Genomic DNA, 18,119 nt, shown 5'->3' on the forward strand with positions numbered 1-18,119 from the left:
GTCCTTCTGCCTAGGCCGATTTTTCTTTAACAGTTTATTAATGCTTTAACAGTTTATTAGCCATACCTACTTATGCTGCGTTTCTGAGACAGCATGGCGATCAGTGGCAGAAAGACTACCCTCTTTAGCCAACCGGGGAGACTTTTGAAGCTTCTCTCTCTTTTATAGCGGCGCCATGCTGTTTGCAAAACACAACATGCCCTTGGTTCCCATTGCTGCAAACCAAAGCTGTTACTGGCGGACCTATTAAGGCGCAAGAAGGTGCAGCCCTGGCCAGAAAATCTCTTGCAGCTGCAACTGAGGTTGCCTGAGGCGCAGTTCTTTCTTATAATTCCAAAATGAAACGACGCCCGTTCTGAATTTGAGGAATGAAATCCTTTTAATGAAACGGTGTGTTTTGTGACTTGAAAACATTTCATTTTAATCTTATTAATGAAATCCTTTGAATGAATTCCTATTATATCCCCATGAATTCAAGCCCAAATTGGACTTGCTGAGTTGATATCCCCATGACATTCGATTCAAAGCTTGGTTAGTTTATAAAGACCTTTATAGGATTGTGGATTTTCGATGTGGGGTGTCCACAAAGGGCACCTCAAAAGAATACCTTCAAAGTATAGCCGCGCGGCTGTACTCCAAATAATAGAATATTTTAAAAGTTCAGCCGCACGGCTATACCCTTCAAGTAGCTCTCCTTTTAATTACTTTGATTAGTAGTTATGTTTTACTTAGTGAATATTAAAGGGAAAAAGAAAAAGGGAAAATTGAATTACTATTTATTAAGTAATATAATTCATCAAGTTAATTAATAAATTTTAATACTAAATATTCACTAAATAAATAATAATTAAAATATAATTGCTAATTTCACAAATTAAATAAGGCAAATATGCTATTTAATTACTAACAATAAAATTTTAAAAAATTAATTAACCTAAAAATTCTAAGTTTATACATATTTTTATTAAAGATCTCTCGCGACGAAATTTCGTCAGCATAGGTTTTTCGTCAGGGAAAACCTAATCCGGCAAAGTTTGCCGGCATAGACCTATGCCTACGAAATTTCGTCAGGATAAGTGTTCAGTTATTATTATTATTTTTTAAAATTTAGTTTCTTTACTTTTTCTTCTAGCCAACTTCCTTAATTTAATATATGTAATTAAGTAATATCTTATCCTTTTTGAATTACTTTAATTAATAATTATATTTTAATTATTATTTCTTTAGTGAATATTTAAATATGTTACTTATTTCATAAATTGCTCAATGAATAGTAATTAATTATTTTAAATTATTTTGTGCAATTTTCAAACCTAGTTTCATTCAAATTTAAATTGAATGGATATGTCAACATGAAAAAAAATAAATTGCTTAATCTCGTTTGGGTGTCTTAATTAAATCTCTCCAAAGTCCAAGAGCCCCAAGGCCCAAGTCTTTAATTAATATAATATAATTATTATTAATCAGCGCCAAATCCAAAGCCGAGCCTATAGCCAAGCCCATTACCCCAACTCTCCAATGTTAACCGCACTTACCAAACCATCGTAGTGCTTTGTTTATAAAGACCTTTATAGGATTGTGGATTTCCGATGTGGGGTGTTCACAAAAGCCACCTCAAAAGAATAGCCGCACGACTGTACTCCGAATAATAGAATATTTTAAAAGTCCAGCCGCGTGGCTATACCCTTCAAGTAGCTCTCCTTTTAATTACTTTGATTAGTATTTATGTTTTACTAAGTGAATATTAAAGGGAAAAAGAAAAAGGGAAAATTGAATTACTATTTATTAAGTAATATAATTCATGAAGTTAATTAATAAATTTAATACTAATTATTCACTAAATAAATAATAATTAAAATATAATTGCTAATTTCAATAATTAAATAAGGTAAATATGTTATTTAATTACTAACAATAAAATTTAAAAAAAATTAATTAACCTAAAAATCCTAAGTTTTTATATATATAATGTTTTTTTTTTTTTTAAGACCTCTCTCGACGAAATTTTGTTAGCATGGTCACGTAGACAAAACATATGCCCTTTGGACAAACATCCATTTCCAAACTGCCACATATCTGGATAATCCGGATTGAGGTATCCTGTTCAGGGCACAAAGCTGGGAGGGAAAAAAAAAAAAAACCTAAATAAAGTCTTACATCTAGGAGGACATACAAGCACACAATTTGATATATCTGGCTTCAAGGAACTGGATGTAATACATATTCCCCTAGCCACCTTTCCTTTCCTTCCATCTTTCAGACTTAAAACTTGAAGATCTTCTCGTAGAAGGTTTGGTGGAGATGAAGTTGGTGCCAAAGTAACCGTGAAGGTTGGATCCAAAACAAGTTGATGGCTAAACAAATCTTGCCCTGATGCTAATCTAACACCCTTATATTGTCCACTATCCTGCCATATTCTCAAGCCATTACGAATATGAATTTGTATGCAACTCTCAGGTACCAAGTTACTTTATTAATATAACTATCTTATATTAAAAACAATAGAATTACACTCACTCCCATACCTTATCCATAAGCACAGAAATAACTGGCGTTTCCAAAGCCTGCATGCATGACAGTTTTTTCCAAAATTTTGAAAGCACAAGCACTTAAAAATTGATACGTAAGTACTTACAAATGCAGTTGCCTTCCCCTTGCTGTTTCGATAGCCTTTGGATCTGCAAAATGTAATCAAACCAGTGAACACTACCCAAAGTTTATTCAAAAGAAAGCGTAATCATTTTCACAAGGAAACTCACACTAAATAGTAAACAAGACTGCAAAATATATGCATGGAAAGAATCATCTAAACCTGTTTGAAGAGGACCCAAGAAGCTGCCACCGATACCAACAGCTATATTATCTTGCATCTCTCCGGGAGTTTTTGATTTACTCTTTTTGCCCATCTTATGGTACTGAGAATTGACAAAATGTATTGCAGAGATGCTAGACCAGCCAGGAAAAAAGAAATCTGGAAAAAAAAAAAAAAACTCAATTCAAGTTTTTGAAAAATCGGCCTCCTAGGCGGGCTAGGCGGTTCTTTTATTTTTTTATTATAAAATAAATTGTATGGCCGCGCGGTTATACTATATTTAAGTTTCATAATTGCAATAGACCCGCCAGGAAAAAAGAAATCTTTATAAAAAAAAATGCCATTCAAGTTTTCGAAAAATCGGCCTCCTAGACGGGCTAGGCGGTTCCATTTTTTTAAAATTATTTATTTATTTATTTAAATAGTATAGCCGCGCGGCTATACTATATTCAGGTTTCATAATTGGAATTCTGTTTGAAGGTACTCTATCTTTCAGAAAAAGAAAAATAAATAATTCAATATGAGGTCTCTCAATTCTGAGACTGATTTGTAGTTTTTCATTGCCTATGCATTGGGAGCATATCAGCATGCGAATATCTAATATTTAAGTTTCAGATTTCGCCATTAAAATGTTTTGGTAGCTTCTCATTATATCAAGGCTGTTCTACACAAATGGAGGTGATGCCATTTTGGTGTTGGCATCAAATGGCATTCATTTTCTCTGGAAATGGCCGCAGGATCTTAATTCCAGTGGAGTGGTAAAGAATGACATGCTTTCTAATTGTTTCCTATTAGATTTCTCCTCACTTTCCTTTCGAATTGAAACCGAAGCGACAGTTGGTCATTTGATTATGATTATATTGATTGAATGCAGGCAACTCCCAAGTTCACCCTAATTTATGGAAACCAAGGAGTGGCTTAGAGCTGATGAACAATGACCCTCCCAGCACCAACCCTGAAGACTCTATGTCCTGCTTTGATTTGTCCAAGAATGATTCATATCTCATATCACCAACGGGAGGGATGATCTCCATTTTTGAGTATTTGCAGAGATGCCAGACCCGCCAAGAAAAAAGAAATCTAAAAAAAAATCACGCCATTCAAGTTCTGGAAAATTTGGCCGCCTAGGCAACTTCTTTTTTTTTTTATTTTTTATTATTTACTTTTTTTATTTATAAATAAAATTTCCCTAATTTGCCTTTATCGTTAAGAGTAGTTTAGAGCATTATCTATTATTATTAGGCCATTACCCGAGTCTCTATTGTCCCCTTTTGATTTTTTACTTATTACTCATATAAGAATCTACCATTTCTCATTTAAATATATTATTTAGAGGTTATAGCCGCGCGGCTGTACTGAGTAAATATATTATGTAAAGGGTATAGCCGAGTGGCTATACTTATTAAATATGTTATTTTCATTTTTTGTGCTAGAGTATAAGGGAAAAAGAGGGAGAATGGAAGTGAAAATGAGAGTGGAGATGAGATTGAGAGGAGAGGATGGGTTGGATGAGTAACAAAAGTGAAAACAAAAACTAAAAACTGAAACCTATTTGAAATTGTTTTCACTTTCAAGTTTTTGTTCACTTTTGTTACTCCTTGCTTCCATATTCCCCTATCATCCTCCTCACTCACATTCTCACTTTCATTTTCCTCTATACTCTAGCACAAAAAATGAAAACTCAAAACTCCTCATTATATCTTTTCCACAAAAGTAAAATTAAAATGGTTATCAACCAAGCCCTAAAATAATTATTAAAAAACGGACCCTAAAATGATTATCAAACGGACCCTTAACCTTGTCAATATAGAGGGATGAAAAATAACCAACATGCCATCAATTTGACATTCATATAAGCAAAAAATTAGCCACCTAGCGGCTCAAAAAAAATTGCAGTTAATTTGATAGTTTCGCGAATAAAGAAGCTATTGGTTAAAAAATTTATCACTTTAAGGTTGTTTTTGTCAATTTTCAAAAGATAAGAGACTACTGTTAAACGTCACAAACTACAAAGTTAAAGAAAATGTGACTGAAACGTTTAGTTTTCATCCATTCATATAAACTCCGTCTTGGAAGCACATGTGATGCGGGTCTGGTGCTGATCTGGCAGTAGAGGTATGACAAAAACACGGACAGAGCTACTAGCAGGACCAAAGATTTGATACCACTCTGTTGCTTTGCTAAGCAATTTTCAAAGGGTTTCCCAAAGAGAGCATAAAGACTTCAGTCTCTGAAAGGAAGAACTCTAATGAATGGATGAAAAAGTTTCTGCAAGAATATATTTCTTGAAACTCAATTATACAAAAACTGTTACAAATGACATACATGAGAAAAAACTTAATTGATAAAAACAAACTGGCAAGTGACGGCAAACCCTTTTTTCGGTTTGCTATTTCCAAAAGTTACAAAGCTTATAGGTATATACATTACTATACAATATCAATCAAAATTCCAACTAAACCTATGTTGTTGAACTAAAAGGGTTAGAAATGTTGGACTCTTCCAAGTACTCAAACCCCATGAAGTGCTTCACTCTTCGTCTTTGATGTACCTGTTGTATGTGATATCAATGATGCCAGTTCAATTGAGTGATAAACAGTTCTCTAATTCAACATAATAATGAACAACCTATCATGCATTGCAGCTTGGTAAAGCAAGAAAAAAAAGGCAGAAAACGACAATCCCAAGATCTTTACATTTCAACAAGTGAAAGTACAGCTAGAATCAAGTTGGATTTCTCATTAGATTCATTTCCACAGAAAACTTCCCAGTAGACAGTTGATTACTGGAACTATGGAAGTAGACAAAATAGGAATCTTTTATTGGTACCAAGATGATTGTCCAAATCCAAATTCTTGAGTCAATCTGTTATTCTGGAGTAGCTGGTTCAATTCAAATAAATACTGAATTTCTTACATAATTATCTACATCTTCTTTGCGCTATATATAATGTAAAGTCAAATCATATTTGGTAAACAAAACAAAACCACAAGAAGTTACAGCTTTATAAAACAAAATCAAAACCTATCCCAGACTTTCTAGTTTAATTCCTGACCTCGGATTTTTTAGGTAGTAATATGACCTTTCATTGGTCTATGAGTTCTTATGTGTACTATTTACAGCATTCTCAACTACATACCTTGAGTCAATTCACGGAGGATCTTCCATGAACATTAATCTTCTCTCTTTGCTTTCTTCAAGGCAATGTAGAAACTATAATATTAAAAGTTTTCTTGATTACCTGAGCATGTCTCCACTATGCAATTTTGGCCCGCTTAAAGCTGGTGATATGCTGAAAGTATTACCGTTGCCATTGCCATAACCTGAAGGGTGACCAAGAGGCATTGGCCTATCTGGAATTGGTGGCACTTCAATATCTCCTTCCAACATTTTCAGTGCATCCAAAATGGTAGGCCGCAAAGCCACCATTATATGAGCACACAAAATGCCAACCAGCAAAAATCTCTCCATTATGCTCTTTGGATTTGAATTCACATTATCACCATCTTTCAGCAATGAAAAGTCTAAAGCCTGTTCAACTTTTCCAGATTTCACTAATGACCAAGCCCAATCTGTGATCAAAAATGCGCGTGGTGATCCCAAGGAAGACAAATCAAGTGCTTTTCTACCACACATAATCTCCAAAACAACCACACCAAAGCTATAAACATCGCTCTTCTCAGTCAGCTGTCCATAAAGAGCATATTCCGGGGCTAGGTATCCGTGAGTTCCTGCCACTCTAGTAGTGAGATGAGACTGGCCTTCCATGCTCTGTTTTGCAAGCCCAAAATCTGCCACTCTTGCTTTCATATCCGCATCTAGTAGTATGTTTGTTGCCTTAATATCTCTGTGATATATTGCAGGCTTCACTCCATAATGCAAATAAGCTAACCCCTTGGCAACATCCAATATAATGCTCTTTCTTTGAGGCCAAGTCAAGGGTCTCCTTTCAATTCCACTCTGATTACTAGACAGAGAAATAAATATATGGTCATCCAGATTCCCATTCGGCATGTAATCATAGACAAGGTACCTATGACTTCCTCTCTCCTCATAACTGTCTTCACCCTCAACCACGCAACACCCTCTAAGTGGCACAAGATTTCGGTGCTTCAAATTGCTAATAATCTCAACCTCATTGCAAAATTCAGCATCTCCTTGAAAATCAGATTCTATGACTTTCTTAACAGCTACAGTAGTCCCATCCTGTAAAACACCCTTGTAAACAAGACCAAATCCACCTCGACCGATAAAATTCTTCTGTGAAAAGTTATTAGTTGCCTTCTCAAGGTCCTGAATTTGAAACCAAATCGAACCAGTGTTGGGTCTCACTCTAATCCTAGACTCTCGTTCATCTAAATCAAAACCAGAATCCATGCGGGACCTTTCAACCCTTTTGTTCCTCCACCTTCTATCATACCAAAAATACAACCCCAACAAACTAGACATGACAAACACTGCAACCCCGGCACCAGTTAGGCCGAAAACAAGAGCGGTACTGCTCTTTTTCGATGAACCCGCATGAGAATCCGGTGACAAACCGAATATACAGGACACAACACCATTACTTTCAGGCCCAAACTCATTGACAATACCAGCAGCATAAAGAATTGTAAAATACCAACAATCTCTAGTGTGAGAAGTGTTACCATCAACAGAAATCAGCTTCTTCTGAATGTCAAAGCCGGCGTCCACGCAAGCGCCGCAGGAGGAGAGATCAGTGAGGTCTGGCCTGCAAGCAGAGTCAAGAGAAGTACTCTGGCCAAGCTTGGCGACCCAATCTTGGGAAGACTCAATTTTGGCACAGATATTGGGAGTGATGACAAACTGCATAGGGTCAAAGCAATACGAGACAAGATTGGGAGGGAGGGAGAGGGAGGTGAGCTTGGATTGGTAGTTTTGGAGGCAAGAATTGGAGGTGGGCAAGTTGGGAAGCTGAAAGAGGGATGTCTCTTTGAGGTGTTGGGCAAGGGCAACTCCAAGGAGGGACAAGAGGGTTTGGCAACATGGGATCTTGGTGAGGTCCATTTGGGGGGTTTTGGGAGGGGGCTGGAAGTTTTTGCATGACGAGGAGTTGAAGGGGATTCTTAGGACATAGTTAAGATCCATGGGGCATGTTGTTGTGGTGTTGGTTGTGGGGGCTGATGCTGCTGTTGTTCTTGGAGACAGGGTAGAGAGAGAAAGTAGAGAGAGAAGCACCCAAAACCCAATTAGTTTCATCTCTTCTCTTCTATTCTAATTTCTAACTATTTCTCTCACACTCTCTATCTAGGGAAGAAGATTGTGGGTTGTGCTTGAATTTGGATAAGCTGTCGTTGGGTTGTGATTTTGAGAGAAACTAAACTATCTAGAGAGAGAGAGAGAGAGAAGGAATGAGTTGTGTTGGTCTTTCACTCTTCCTCGGTTACAGAGGTGAGCTTTGGAGGATTGCAGCTTTGGTCAAACAAACCTCCCTCTTCCTCATTTCTGGCTGCTGGGTTGGTGTCACAGTAACTAACTAGGAAAAGGAGCGTGGCCCAAACGCGCTATTTATTATAGAAATGTATGATTTTGATGTTTAATTAAATGTGTTTTTTAAGAGATTAGATTCTGATGTACGTTTTTTTCCCGTTAAACATGCGTGGTAGACTGAATGTTTTTTTTTTTTTTTTAAATTTATACAAGCAATATCTTTTTAATTTTCTAGTATTTGCATTCATAAAATATTAATATATTTGCAGATACATTTGTGAGTATACATATATTAATGTTATTCCACGTACTTAGATTGAAAAAAAGTGATATTTGGTTATATATTCATTCTTAGTATTTAGATTGAAAAAAGTGATATTTAGTTATATATTCATTCTTAGCACTAGTAATATAGATAAATTCTACACAATTTAATTTCTATAAACAAACTCAAAAAAATTCAAAAAATGACAGCTTGTAATATTGAATGTAATTTTGATTGTTAAGGTTTTGGAGTTGGACTTGTTTTAAAAAATTGATGGCAATTTTGTAATTTATAGGAAGTTCTAAGCATCTTTGTTATATTATAAATGAATTTTGGGTGTGTTTCTAAATTTCATTTTATATAAGATTTTTATATAATTTGGGCTCATATATTGAATATAATAATGAATCTCCTTTGATTTTTTATTTTATTTATTTTTTTTCATTTGATCAAGCAAGTTTATCAATTTATCCATTGTATAAATAATTACATTAATATGGGATTTTTTAAAATATTTTTTTGTTCATATTTATAGAACTGGAATGGTGATGGTGGAATGTAAACAATACATGCGCGTGGGGAGGCTGGGGTTTGCTGACTGGGGATAGTATGTAAAAGTCTGCTGATTATTTAAAAAAACAAAATAAAACAAAACAAAAAAGGAGAAAAGGTTGCAGGCTAAGCACAGGCATGTTATATTTTATATCAAATAGATGTATCAGTTCATCATCCTAATCCCAAGTTACTGTTTTTTTCCAAACATGACCCACCTTGGTTAGTCTTACTTTTGCATTTCTAGTTAGACTTACGTTAATTAGGTTTTTTTTAAGGAATTAGGATGATGAACTAAAACATCTATTTTATATAAACATACTAGAGTAAAGTTCAAGCAATGAAGACCTGAATCAAACTAACGAAGAGGAAACAAAAGTTTTGAAGCTCTGTGACATAAATTTGTTTAAACTGATGATTAGTAAAAGTAAGTTTAATTTGAAGCGCATGCATGCATGCATTCATAAACAATGTGTTAACGTGCTTAGAATTGCATATGGATCCGATGGGAATGAAGTAGAAAAAGCAGTTAGGTTAGCTTGGAATGAACCTAAAAATAGAAGCTACGAGAGTAAAATTAAATAAACTAACTAATTAAAAGAATGACCCGACCTATACTCATCCATGTCACAATAACAAACACTTTTTCCTCATCTCACCAAAAACACAAACACTTCACCTCATAAACGCTCCTAAAGAAACGCTTCTTCATCTTTGAATCCCCAGCCATTCTCTTCTGATATCGACCTCCTCCCTGCCCCCTCTCTTTTACGGGGGATCCTCCACGTTCAGCATCGACGTCGGATCTCTACAGCATGCTCGGAATATCCAATATTTGCAAAGGATACAAATCCTTTGTTATGAAATTGTCCCCCAACCACCATCACAAGAATGGACAATCCAAGTTTACAGACAATCATGAAACCACCAAGGTAACATAAATTCATACGTTCTCATTTATAAAAAAAAAATAAAAAATAAAAAAATCCTGGATTATATGCATTTGCCAAACACCTGCATGTGCTTAAATCCATCAAAAAGTCATACAATTAACATGATGTACGCAAGCAAATCTGCATTGTTGAATTGGTAACATGTATTGTATGCATTTGTGACAATTTTTATCTAGAAATTAGGAGTTATTTTAAGCGTAAATATTGGGTCAAATTTGATGCTCTAATCTTTAATGATGTTTATATCAATTTGCATCGATCATGATCTTGAAAAGTTTATAGCTTGTTTCTAATCTCATTCTATGCTTAATTTGCATAATGATCATGATCTGAGATGCAGGAGGAAGAAAATTTTACAATTAGTTACCCAACAACACCAATAGGCAGTTTTGATCATCAACGAAGTATTGATGATAGCTTCTTCTCACGTCGAAGTCTTTCAAGGATTGGGAGTAGAAGATGTAAAACACCCACCCCGAGGACCTTCTCAAGAAGTGCAAGCCGGAGCACCACCCCGACGCCGACGACATTATTGAGAGATATGAGTCTAAGGCAATCGTCAGAGACCGAAACCTCTGCCTCAATGTCAAGAAATATGAGTCGAAGGCAATCGTCAGAGACCAAAACCTCTGCCTCAATATCAAGAAATATGAGCCGACGGAGCACCTCAGAGACTGAATTTCATGCCACTCTATCAAGGAATATGAGCCGGAGACGCCCATCTGAGACTGAAATACCCTCTCCATCACCCGCAGCCTCTTCAGTGTCAGCACCTGCCTCTCCGGCGCCTGCCTCTCCATCGCGGACTCTATCACCTAGTGCCAGTAGAACATCAGGCACGTCTGATCAACCGGACAAACCTTCCACACCTCTGTCAAGAAGTACTAGCAAGAGGAGCCCAACCCCTATCGTGTTCTCTCGGACAACTGCACGAAAGAAAGCTCCTCCAGTTGAGAAGAGGCTTGGATTCACACTCGAGCAGTTGTGCCATGGATGTGTAAAGAAGATCAAGCTTACAAGAGATGTCATTAACGATGCCGGGTTTGTTACTTTCATTACTTCACCTTATCTCATGTTAAGAGACGCTTAATCCATTTGTGCGACTATTTGTGAGGTGATTAATTATACTGATGTGTGTGATCGTTATGAAACAGGATTATTGTCCAAGAAGAGGAAATACTGCAAATAAACGTGCAGCCTGGATGGAGGAAAGGTACGAAGATTACATTCCAAGGAAAAGGAGATGAGAAACCAGGGTACCTCCCTGCTGACATAGTCTTCTTGATAGATGAAAAGCGGCATCCCTTGTACAAAAGATCAGACCGCGATGACTTGGAAATGGCTGTTGAGATTCCTCTGGTGGATGCACTGGGGGGCTGCTCATTTCCAGTTCCTCTGTTAGGAGGGGACAAAATGAAACTCTCATTCGATGACATCATATATCATGGCTACGAAAAGGTCATCCAAGGACAAGGCATGCCATTGCTTAAGGAACCAACAAGGAGAGGTGACCTCCGGATCACGTGTCTAATAAACTTTCCGACAACTTTGAGTGATGAAGAACGTGCAGAAGCTATCAACATTCTACAAAATTGTTCTTATGATTAACAATTCAAATCTCTCCATCACTTATGAGGAACCATTTAGAATTGTTCTCTTTTGATCTTCTCCCATGTACATAGCTCTGCAGAGTTACATATACAATATGAGTACACAAGGAACAAAGTACCCTTAACAAGTAGAATTCCACTGAGAATTTTGCAGTAGAGATAGCATTTGTAATGTATTTTGTGCCAAATATAGCAATCTTTCCTCAGCAGTTTTTTTCCGAAATCCAAAAAACAGTTCTAATCCATTGCTTATGTTTTCTATGCTGATGTTGTGCCTTTGTCCATGACTACATCAATTTAGGGTTCCCACTTACCTTTCCAATATATGCTCTAAATACTGAAAGGCAGACACCCAAAATGCTATCAACAAAAGAAAATGTAGAGATATTCTTTTATAATTGAAATATGCTTGGAATATCATGTCAAGTCAACATAATTAAAAATTTAGCTTTACACATGGTAGCTATATAACTGGGGTTTCAGATGGCTAACAAGAGCGACAACTTCACATTTTCATGAATCTGGCACCAAGGATGAAGATGAAGTCGATAGCTCAACAACAGAAAACCAGCCTAGATTAGTGTGCCACAGCACTGGAAGCCTGGACTCTAGCCAATCAACATAAAAGTAAGCCCCTCTTTCGCACAAAACAACACGAAAATATAATTTGACGTTATTTCATGAATAGCTTCATAACAATTTTACTTCCCTAATGTTACAACACCTCTGTGTCTTGGATTGGTAGAGAACAATTAAAATCAAGCCCAAATATAATTGGATTTGAGATTCATGGTCTAAAGGATGAATGCACCTCAAGAACTTGAGCTTCTTGTCGGTGAGCGTTGCCCAGCAAGAAAAGGTACTTCTACCACTGTTCCAGGAACAGAATCTCCAACAATTACAGTGTCTCCCTCTGAAACAGTTTGCCTCTTGATGTAGCCTAAACCAAAGTACCCATTTTCCTTTCTTCCCGATGTGCAACTTGTGAGCTTCCCAACCTGTGAAAATTTCACAAGCTGTCATGACACAGCCTTGAATCCTGCCCTTTATTTTCTATACTCGACCACTGACATAAAATACTGGTGACAATTTCCAGGGAAGGAAAAAAAATTCTTAAGCATTATCTATTTAAAGTTTTGAAGGTGACTTAAGTGTTAAATTCCGCGGCCAATTTATTCAGGAAGTTGAATGGAGGTTTTGCTTTCTTCCCTATTAAAAATATAATGATAAGAAAAATATTTGACATGCAAAATTTGAACAGTATATTGGAGAGTAAAACAACTACTACCTTTTTCCCATCAATTGTAATGAGGCTGCCAACTTCTGCCGGGGCAGATAGACGAATCGCCCAAAGTCTTTGCTTAACTCCGTCATATGTTATGAGTCTAGCTATAGTCTCTTGTCCCTTGTAGCACCCTGCAAAAAGACAGAATTAGACCAGCTATTTTCTCATTTTCTTTAAGATGCATTAAAGAGTAAGGAGTATGATACCTTTGTTCAAAGAGATCGAATTCCAGAGACCAGCCTCCAGGACATTATATTCATTAGTAAGCTCCTTCTGAGGAGCTGGCCTTCCTGCAAAAAGTAATCTGGGCTGATGATCACGAGAGAAATCACAGAAAACTTAACTTTAAAAGACTAAAACACACTACTATTATTGTCAAGAAACATTTGGTTACATGCTTCTATATTTAATTAGTTGTTCCATTCCAAGATAATGCTTTATTTGTTGTTAGTGCACGAGGGGAAAAAAATATGAAAACAAAGGAATATGTCTTTCTGTTTTAACACCCAAAAACATATGAAGCATGTCCACTGCGAGCCAGTTTATGGAAATTACAGACGAGAACTCATCCAATTTCAAGTTTTAATTATTTTCAATAGAAAACAAGCAAACAAAAAGGTTTTTCCACTGAAATGCAACTTTTAAAAAACTTTCTACATTAAATTGTCAAAGAAAACTAAATTGGCAGTTAAGAATATAAAATAGGTGACAGCGAATATATCATAATGCATCAGTCAAAGCATTGACGAAATTAAACATGGACAGGCTTAGCTCCTTGGTGAGGAAGCACTTTCTCCCTACAGTTAAGGTGCTATCAATAACTTTTTATGAGTTGGTGAATGTGGTGGGTTCAATCACATTAAAGTTGTTAATTATGATGATTTAATGTTGTGAAATAGGTGAGCCGCATTACTTTCACCATTTATTTCCATGACTTGGTTACTCAGGGGTGAGGGAGAAGTTCTTCCTTACGGGTAAGTAGCCAACCATTTTTCATTCAAAAATGGGGGGAAAGTGCCAACATCTAAATAAAAAATTCTTACCTTGGAAAATTCTTAGTTTTTCCCATGCATTAGAGCCCATTGGAATTGCACCCTGTGAAAGAATCGTTTTCCAGACTGATCCAGCAGCAGCTGGTGACATCAAAAGTGAAAAACCCTTTTCAGAAATGACATTGCCCACACCCACAGTTATAGGCATCCCGTTAACCTGCAAAGTAATAGGATGTCTTATTAATCTCCCTTGAAAATAATACTTTAAATTTCATCTCTCCTACGGTTATTCTTAAAGAAGATGAAATCAATAAGTACAACACACTCGTATACATTATTGATGCTTACACTAAAATGCTGATGTGTGCCATATGGCTGTCCAACAAGATCACCTAGGTTTAACTCTTCCATTATCTGTTCTCATTTCATGATAAACAATTAACATCATCAAGCTTCAGCTTAGTAAAAAGCAAGGTCAAAGACCAAAATAATGCTTGCCACATGTACAACAAAATTTAAAAAATCTTACCTGGTTGCTTTTAGGTCCCACCAAAACAAAGAAGCAAGTTTGCTTAGTGATGTCTTGAATCTCTACCTTGTCATTAAAGAATATGTACCTGTTGAAAAAATGGCCCAGTGATAAGACTCACTACATGGAACTTATTCCCAATAAAAGTTTATCAATTGAACATCCTCCAGCTCTCCCCCAACTTGTGCCAGCCTAGAAAATTGTCATGTCCACCCTAAACTCCACATCATTCAAGTCTAAAAAAAAAAAAAAAAATATTGCAGTTGAGAAAATTCCCACTGTCTCTTTATCAGTAGCCATGCTGAATTGGACAGGAAAGAAACTCTCTAAAGAACTGCCTGGCCCCACAGTCATGCCAAATATTCATCTCAGTCTGATTGTTTAAATTTCCATGCCTTCGTAAAAATTCAATGACATTGAAAGTGAGCATGAAGCACTTCACCAAAATATAAGAACACCAGGAGAGAGAGAGAGAGAGAGAGAGAGAGAGAGAGAGAGAGAGAGAGAGAGAGAGAGAGAGAGAATTGCAAGCTGGGCATAACAGGACTGGACCATTGGTAACAGTGCAAAAGATAATGTAAATTCTCCTCAAAGTTTGTCTTATTGTTTTTCTTCTTTTGACAAATTTCAATTACATTAGTGCTTAGATAGTGCTGTGGTGTACATGATGATACCATCTTTCAAAGCTTTTTAAAACAACACTAAGAACTTAAAAAAGAAGATGCACGTACTTATTCAGCATTTCAGAGATACTTCTCAAAGTCACAGGTGAGACCACTAACAGTACTGCATTTTTCTGGGAACACAAAAATAAAATATAAATAACAAAGTTGATGAAAAAAACATGAAGACTATTAAACTTCAGGGAAATCAACAACATACAAAAATTATGAAAAAGAAAGATTACCATGATCCACGCATGTGCAATATCTATTGTCCGAGCTGTTGGTGTAACAAAAACGGTGTCACATCCCTACGGATTTCAATCAGAAATCCTATTACTCAAGCCTGTATGATTGTATACATATAAGAATTAAATCAAAAGAAGAAAATTGCGTCAACAGCATATACGCAACCAACTTCTGATTACATCCGACCAAAAATACCTGTCCTTCATGAAGGTATTCAAAATTGGCAGTTGTTTGGTTGTGAAGAAATTGGATACGGTCTTCTCCACTAACTTCGTGATGAAGCCACATATTCATATGCACAAGGGAAAAACCCATTAAAGCATCCGCCAAAGCCAAATACTACAGACTTGACATAAATTTGATTGCATTACCTCAAACAAGTAAACAATAAATGCATGACAACTCTAATTCTCGAACAATTAGCAAAAGATTATGAACTACGTACAAAAGGATGACAATATGATTAAATTAGTACAAATAATATTAATGTGAGAGAAAGATACATCTCTTTAGCACTGCTACTTGTATGCTCACAGGGCATATCCAAGTTAAACAAACGGAGACTGACTCCATTTAACTTGGCTACACAAGCTTGACTTGGTGACTGGTAAGCTGCATGGCCATCAGGCCAAGCGACCTAGTGTCTTAGAGCAAAGGCCAAGGTCCCTCAACAGCTCTAAACGAGAGGTAACCTTCTAGACAGTCGTTAGACCTAGCCGAGCACTTCAACACGGTTATGGTTTTGAATTCCACATACAACATTCAGCATAAGTTTCCCCTTACTAGAGCAATTTCCACTTGGGGCCAAATACGGTATGAGATATTTATGCACAGGTTTCCATATTTATCTGTGGGACATTTGCGAGTTATTCATTATAATATCTATGGGATAAGCTGCATTTTGGGCTTTGCTTTGGGTGCCGGTTTCTGTCAAACATATGGGGAAATAATTCTGAATATCTATTTTTTTTATAGAAGAAATTCTGAATATCTATTCTTCCCCATCCAAGACGTATTTAAAGTGTTACAATGATATACAAAGTAAGAGAAACAACCAACCTAATAAAAGTAAACAAAGTCAACTATATAAAATTCTACTAATAAAAAATTGCTATTTCTATTGTATTCCAACACATGTCAACAGTTTCTTCTGCTTTCTGTGATTGTCCTTTCTTTCTTAGGTTTTCCTGACTGTAGTTGCCTGCTTCTTGTGCTGTTTTGTTTGGGTAGGTGCATTTTTTACTGTTCTTTTACTAAGACTGATTTACATCATATAGTTTGAAGTTTATTTATTTTGGACTACTGGTCCACTTTGATTGTTCCTCTCAGTTCTTTACGGGAATGTATTGGGAAGTAGAATCTCATATCTCTATATAAAGTACATCGGGCTAGTCTCCGAGGTAAGCAATACTAATCCTTATTGGACAATAATACCAATATGCAACATAAGTTGATATATATGTATTTATGAAAAGTAAAGGAAAAGATAATATACCTCTTATCCGTCCAAAATGTGAAAGGTCCGCTACCTGAGGCATTACATGGATTCAGAATAATAAGATGAGGTCACAAAATTAATGGCTGCACACACAATAAATATGAAAACAACCATTATTCAGTTGCTAAAATTGCACAAAAGAAAGTGATGCCACCTAAACCCCATTCAAAGAATCAACGCTCTATTTAAGTATTGACATAAGAGCAGACAATCAATGTCATAAAGGAAATAGCATGCCGCGCCAAAAGTAAGATGCACACAACACAAGTATGAATCAATCTTATGACTATCCATTCCCAGTGATAGGTCTTTAGGTTCAATCAGCACCACCTGTTTACATGGTGGCAAGTGATTAAATCTATATCCAGCAGTGCTGAGAGTGAACCCAGAGAATTCAAACCTTAATACAACTAAAAGAGCAACTTGACCATCACTTTTCTCAAGACACCCATTTGAAAAACAAAAAAACAAAAATTTCGCCAAGGACGAAAAATGCATCTTGTCAAGGATATCATTAAACCATTTTCAACCTTACAAATCGCGCAATCTAACATTTTATATTGAATTCTCAAGTTCTAAAGCTTACAATACACAAGCATTCAATTCACAAACTATGCAAAAACTGAAATAATGTAATGAATACGCACCACAACACCATTATCGGCCGCCTCAAAAGCTTGGTCATCGTTATCGAAAGTTTCGACAATCCCATCATCGGAAACCTTTGCCCCTTCAGTTGCCACAATGTCCTGCTAACAGTCCGTTCATTTTGTCATGAAATATTGAACATTCTTGTTGTGCTTCAGTTTTTTTTTCTAATTCTCGAGAAAACAAACAGAGGAAACGGTGGGAGGCACTTACCAGGAGGTCGTGGTCGATGGGAGGAGGGGAGAGGTCGAAAGGCAAGGCCAAAACGACACCTTTCCTAGTCGTTTTGGAAGAGAGTGTGAACTTATGCTTCTGCTTATGTTCCTTCGTCTTGGTCTGAGTCCAGGGAAACGCACCGTTCTGGTCGAGATAAGAGAAGGAACGCCATGGATTGAGAAGCAGAAGATCACCTGTAATTGAAGCCATTTCTTGTAGTCTTTTGAGTCTGGACAGCCCCGTTTGTCTCTGCCAAATATATGTTTGGATGGATGTTCCTAATCCAATTATTTTACAATATTTTATTTATCTATATATATATATAGTGCAAAATGTATGGAATAGTGAAACATTCAAAATATCAAAAAATGTTATTGGTTAATGCAAACATTAAGAA

At 36.3% G+C, this 18,119-nt stretch overlaps 3 protein-coding genes across 3 annotated transcripts; 1 reads left to right on the plus strand and 2 right to left on the minus strand.

The window, feature by feature from the left end:
• Positions 1-5,061: 5,061 nt before the first annotated feature.
• LOC117614716 (probable receptor-like protein kinase At1g11050) lies at positions 5,062-8,258 on the minus strand. The gene is made up of 2 exons (XM_034343613.1): positions 6,054-8,258; positions 5,062-5,363 (listed from the first exon to the last, which is right to left on the minus strand). Exons 1-2 carry the CDS (start codon positions 8,030-8,032, stop codon positions 5,342-5,344), a joined length of 2,001 nt encoding a protein of 666 aa, XP_034199504.1. The 5' UTR covers positions 8,033-8,258; the 3' UTR covers positions 5,062-5,341.
• Positions 8,259-9,745: 1,487 nt separating this feature from the next.
• On the plus strand, positions 9,746-11,842 carry LOC117614089 (protein TIC 214). The gene is made up of 3 exons (XM_034342777.1): positions 9,746-10,012; positions 10,374-11,074; positions 11,188-11,842. The coding sequence occupies exons 1-3, from the start codon at positions 9,896-9,898 to the stop codon at positions 11,639-11,641; spliced, it is 1,272 nt and encodes a 423-aa protein (XP_034198668.1). The 5' UTR covers positions 9,746-9,895; the 3' UTR covers positions 11,642-11,842.
• A 169-nt stretch (positions 11,843-12,011) lies between these two features.
• On the minus strand, positions 12,012-18,000 carry LOC117614088 (putative transferase At1g60990, chloroplastic). Its single transcript, XM_034342776.1, has 12 exons — positions 17,720-18,000; positions 17,506-17,607; positions 16,856-16,889; positions 15,556-15,629; positions 15,357-15,422; positions 15,181-15,245; positions 14,450-14,537; positions 14,269-14,334; positions 13,972-14,137; positions 13,135-13,218; positions 12,932-13,059; positions 12,012-12,641 (listed from the first exon to the last, which is right to left on the minus strand). The coding sequence occupies exons 1-12, from the start codon at positions 17,930-17,932 to the stop codon at positions 12,456-12,458; spliced, it is 1,272 nt and encodes a 423-aa protein (XP_034198667.1). The 5' UTR covers positions 17,933-18,000; the 3' UTR covers positions 12,012-12,455.
• Positions 18,001-18,119: the final 119 nt, after the last annotated feature.

This window comes from Prunus dulcis, chromosome 1, assembly GCF_902201215.1.
Source record: "Prunus dulcis chromosome 1, ALMONDv2, whole genome shotgun sequence".
In the NCBI taxonomy this organism is placed as follows: domain Eukaryota; kingdom Viridiplantae; phylum Streptophyta; class Magnoliopsida; order Rosales; family Rosaceae; genus Prunus; species Prunus dulcis.

Bases quoted from the DNA above. Each gene is read 5' to 3' on its own strand.
- LOC117614089 (XM_034342777.1), top strand. From the start codon at position 9,896: ATGCTCGGAATATCCAATATTTGCAAAGGATACAAATCCTTTGTTATG. The intron at 10,013-10,373 runs GTAACATAAATT...TCTGAGATGCAG, and splicing joins ACAATCATGAAACCACCAAG to GAGGAAGAAAATTTTACAAT. The intron at 11,075-11,187 runs GTTTGTTACTTT...GTTATGAAACAG, and splicing joins GATGTCATTAACGATGCCGG to GATTATTGTCCAAGAAGAGG.
- LOC117614088 (XM_034342776.1), bottom strand. From the start codon at position 17,932: ATGGCTTCAATTACAGGTGATCTTCTGCTTCTCAATCCATGGCGTTCC. The intron at 14,335-14,449 runs GTAAGATTTTTT...AAATGAGAACAG, and splicing joins TGGGACCTAAAAGCAACCAG to ATAATGGAAGAGTTAAACCT. The intron at 13,060-13,134 runs GTATCATACTCC...GTCTTTTTGCAG, and splicing joins TTCGATCTCTTTGAACAAAG to GGTGCTACAAGGGACAAGAG.
- LOC117614716 (XM_034343613.1), bottom strand. From the start codon at position 8,032: ATGAAACTAATTGGGTTTTGGGTGCTTCTCTCTCTACTTTCTCTCTCT. The intron at 5,364-6,053 runs GTAATCAAGAAA...CACATACAACAG, and splicing joins CATAGTGGAGACATGCTCAG to GTACATCAAAGACGAAGAGT.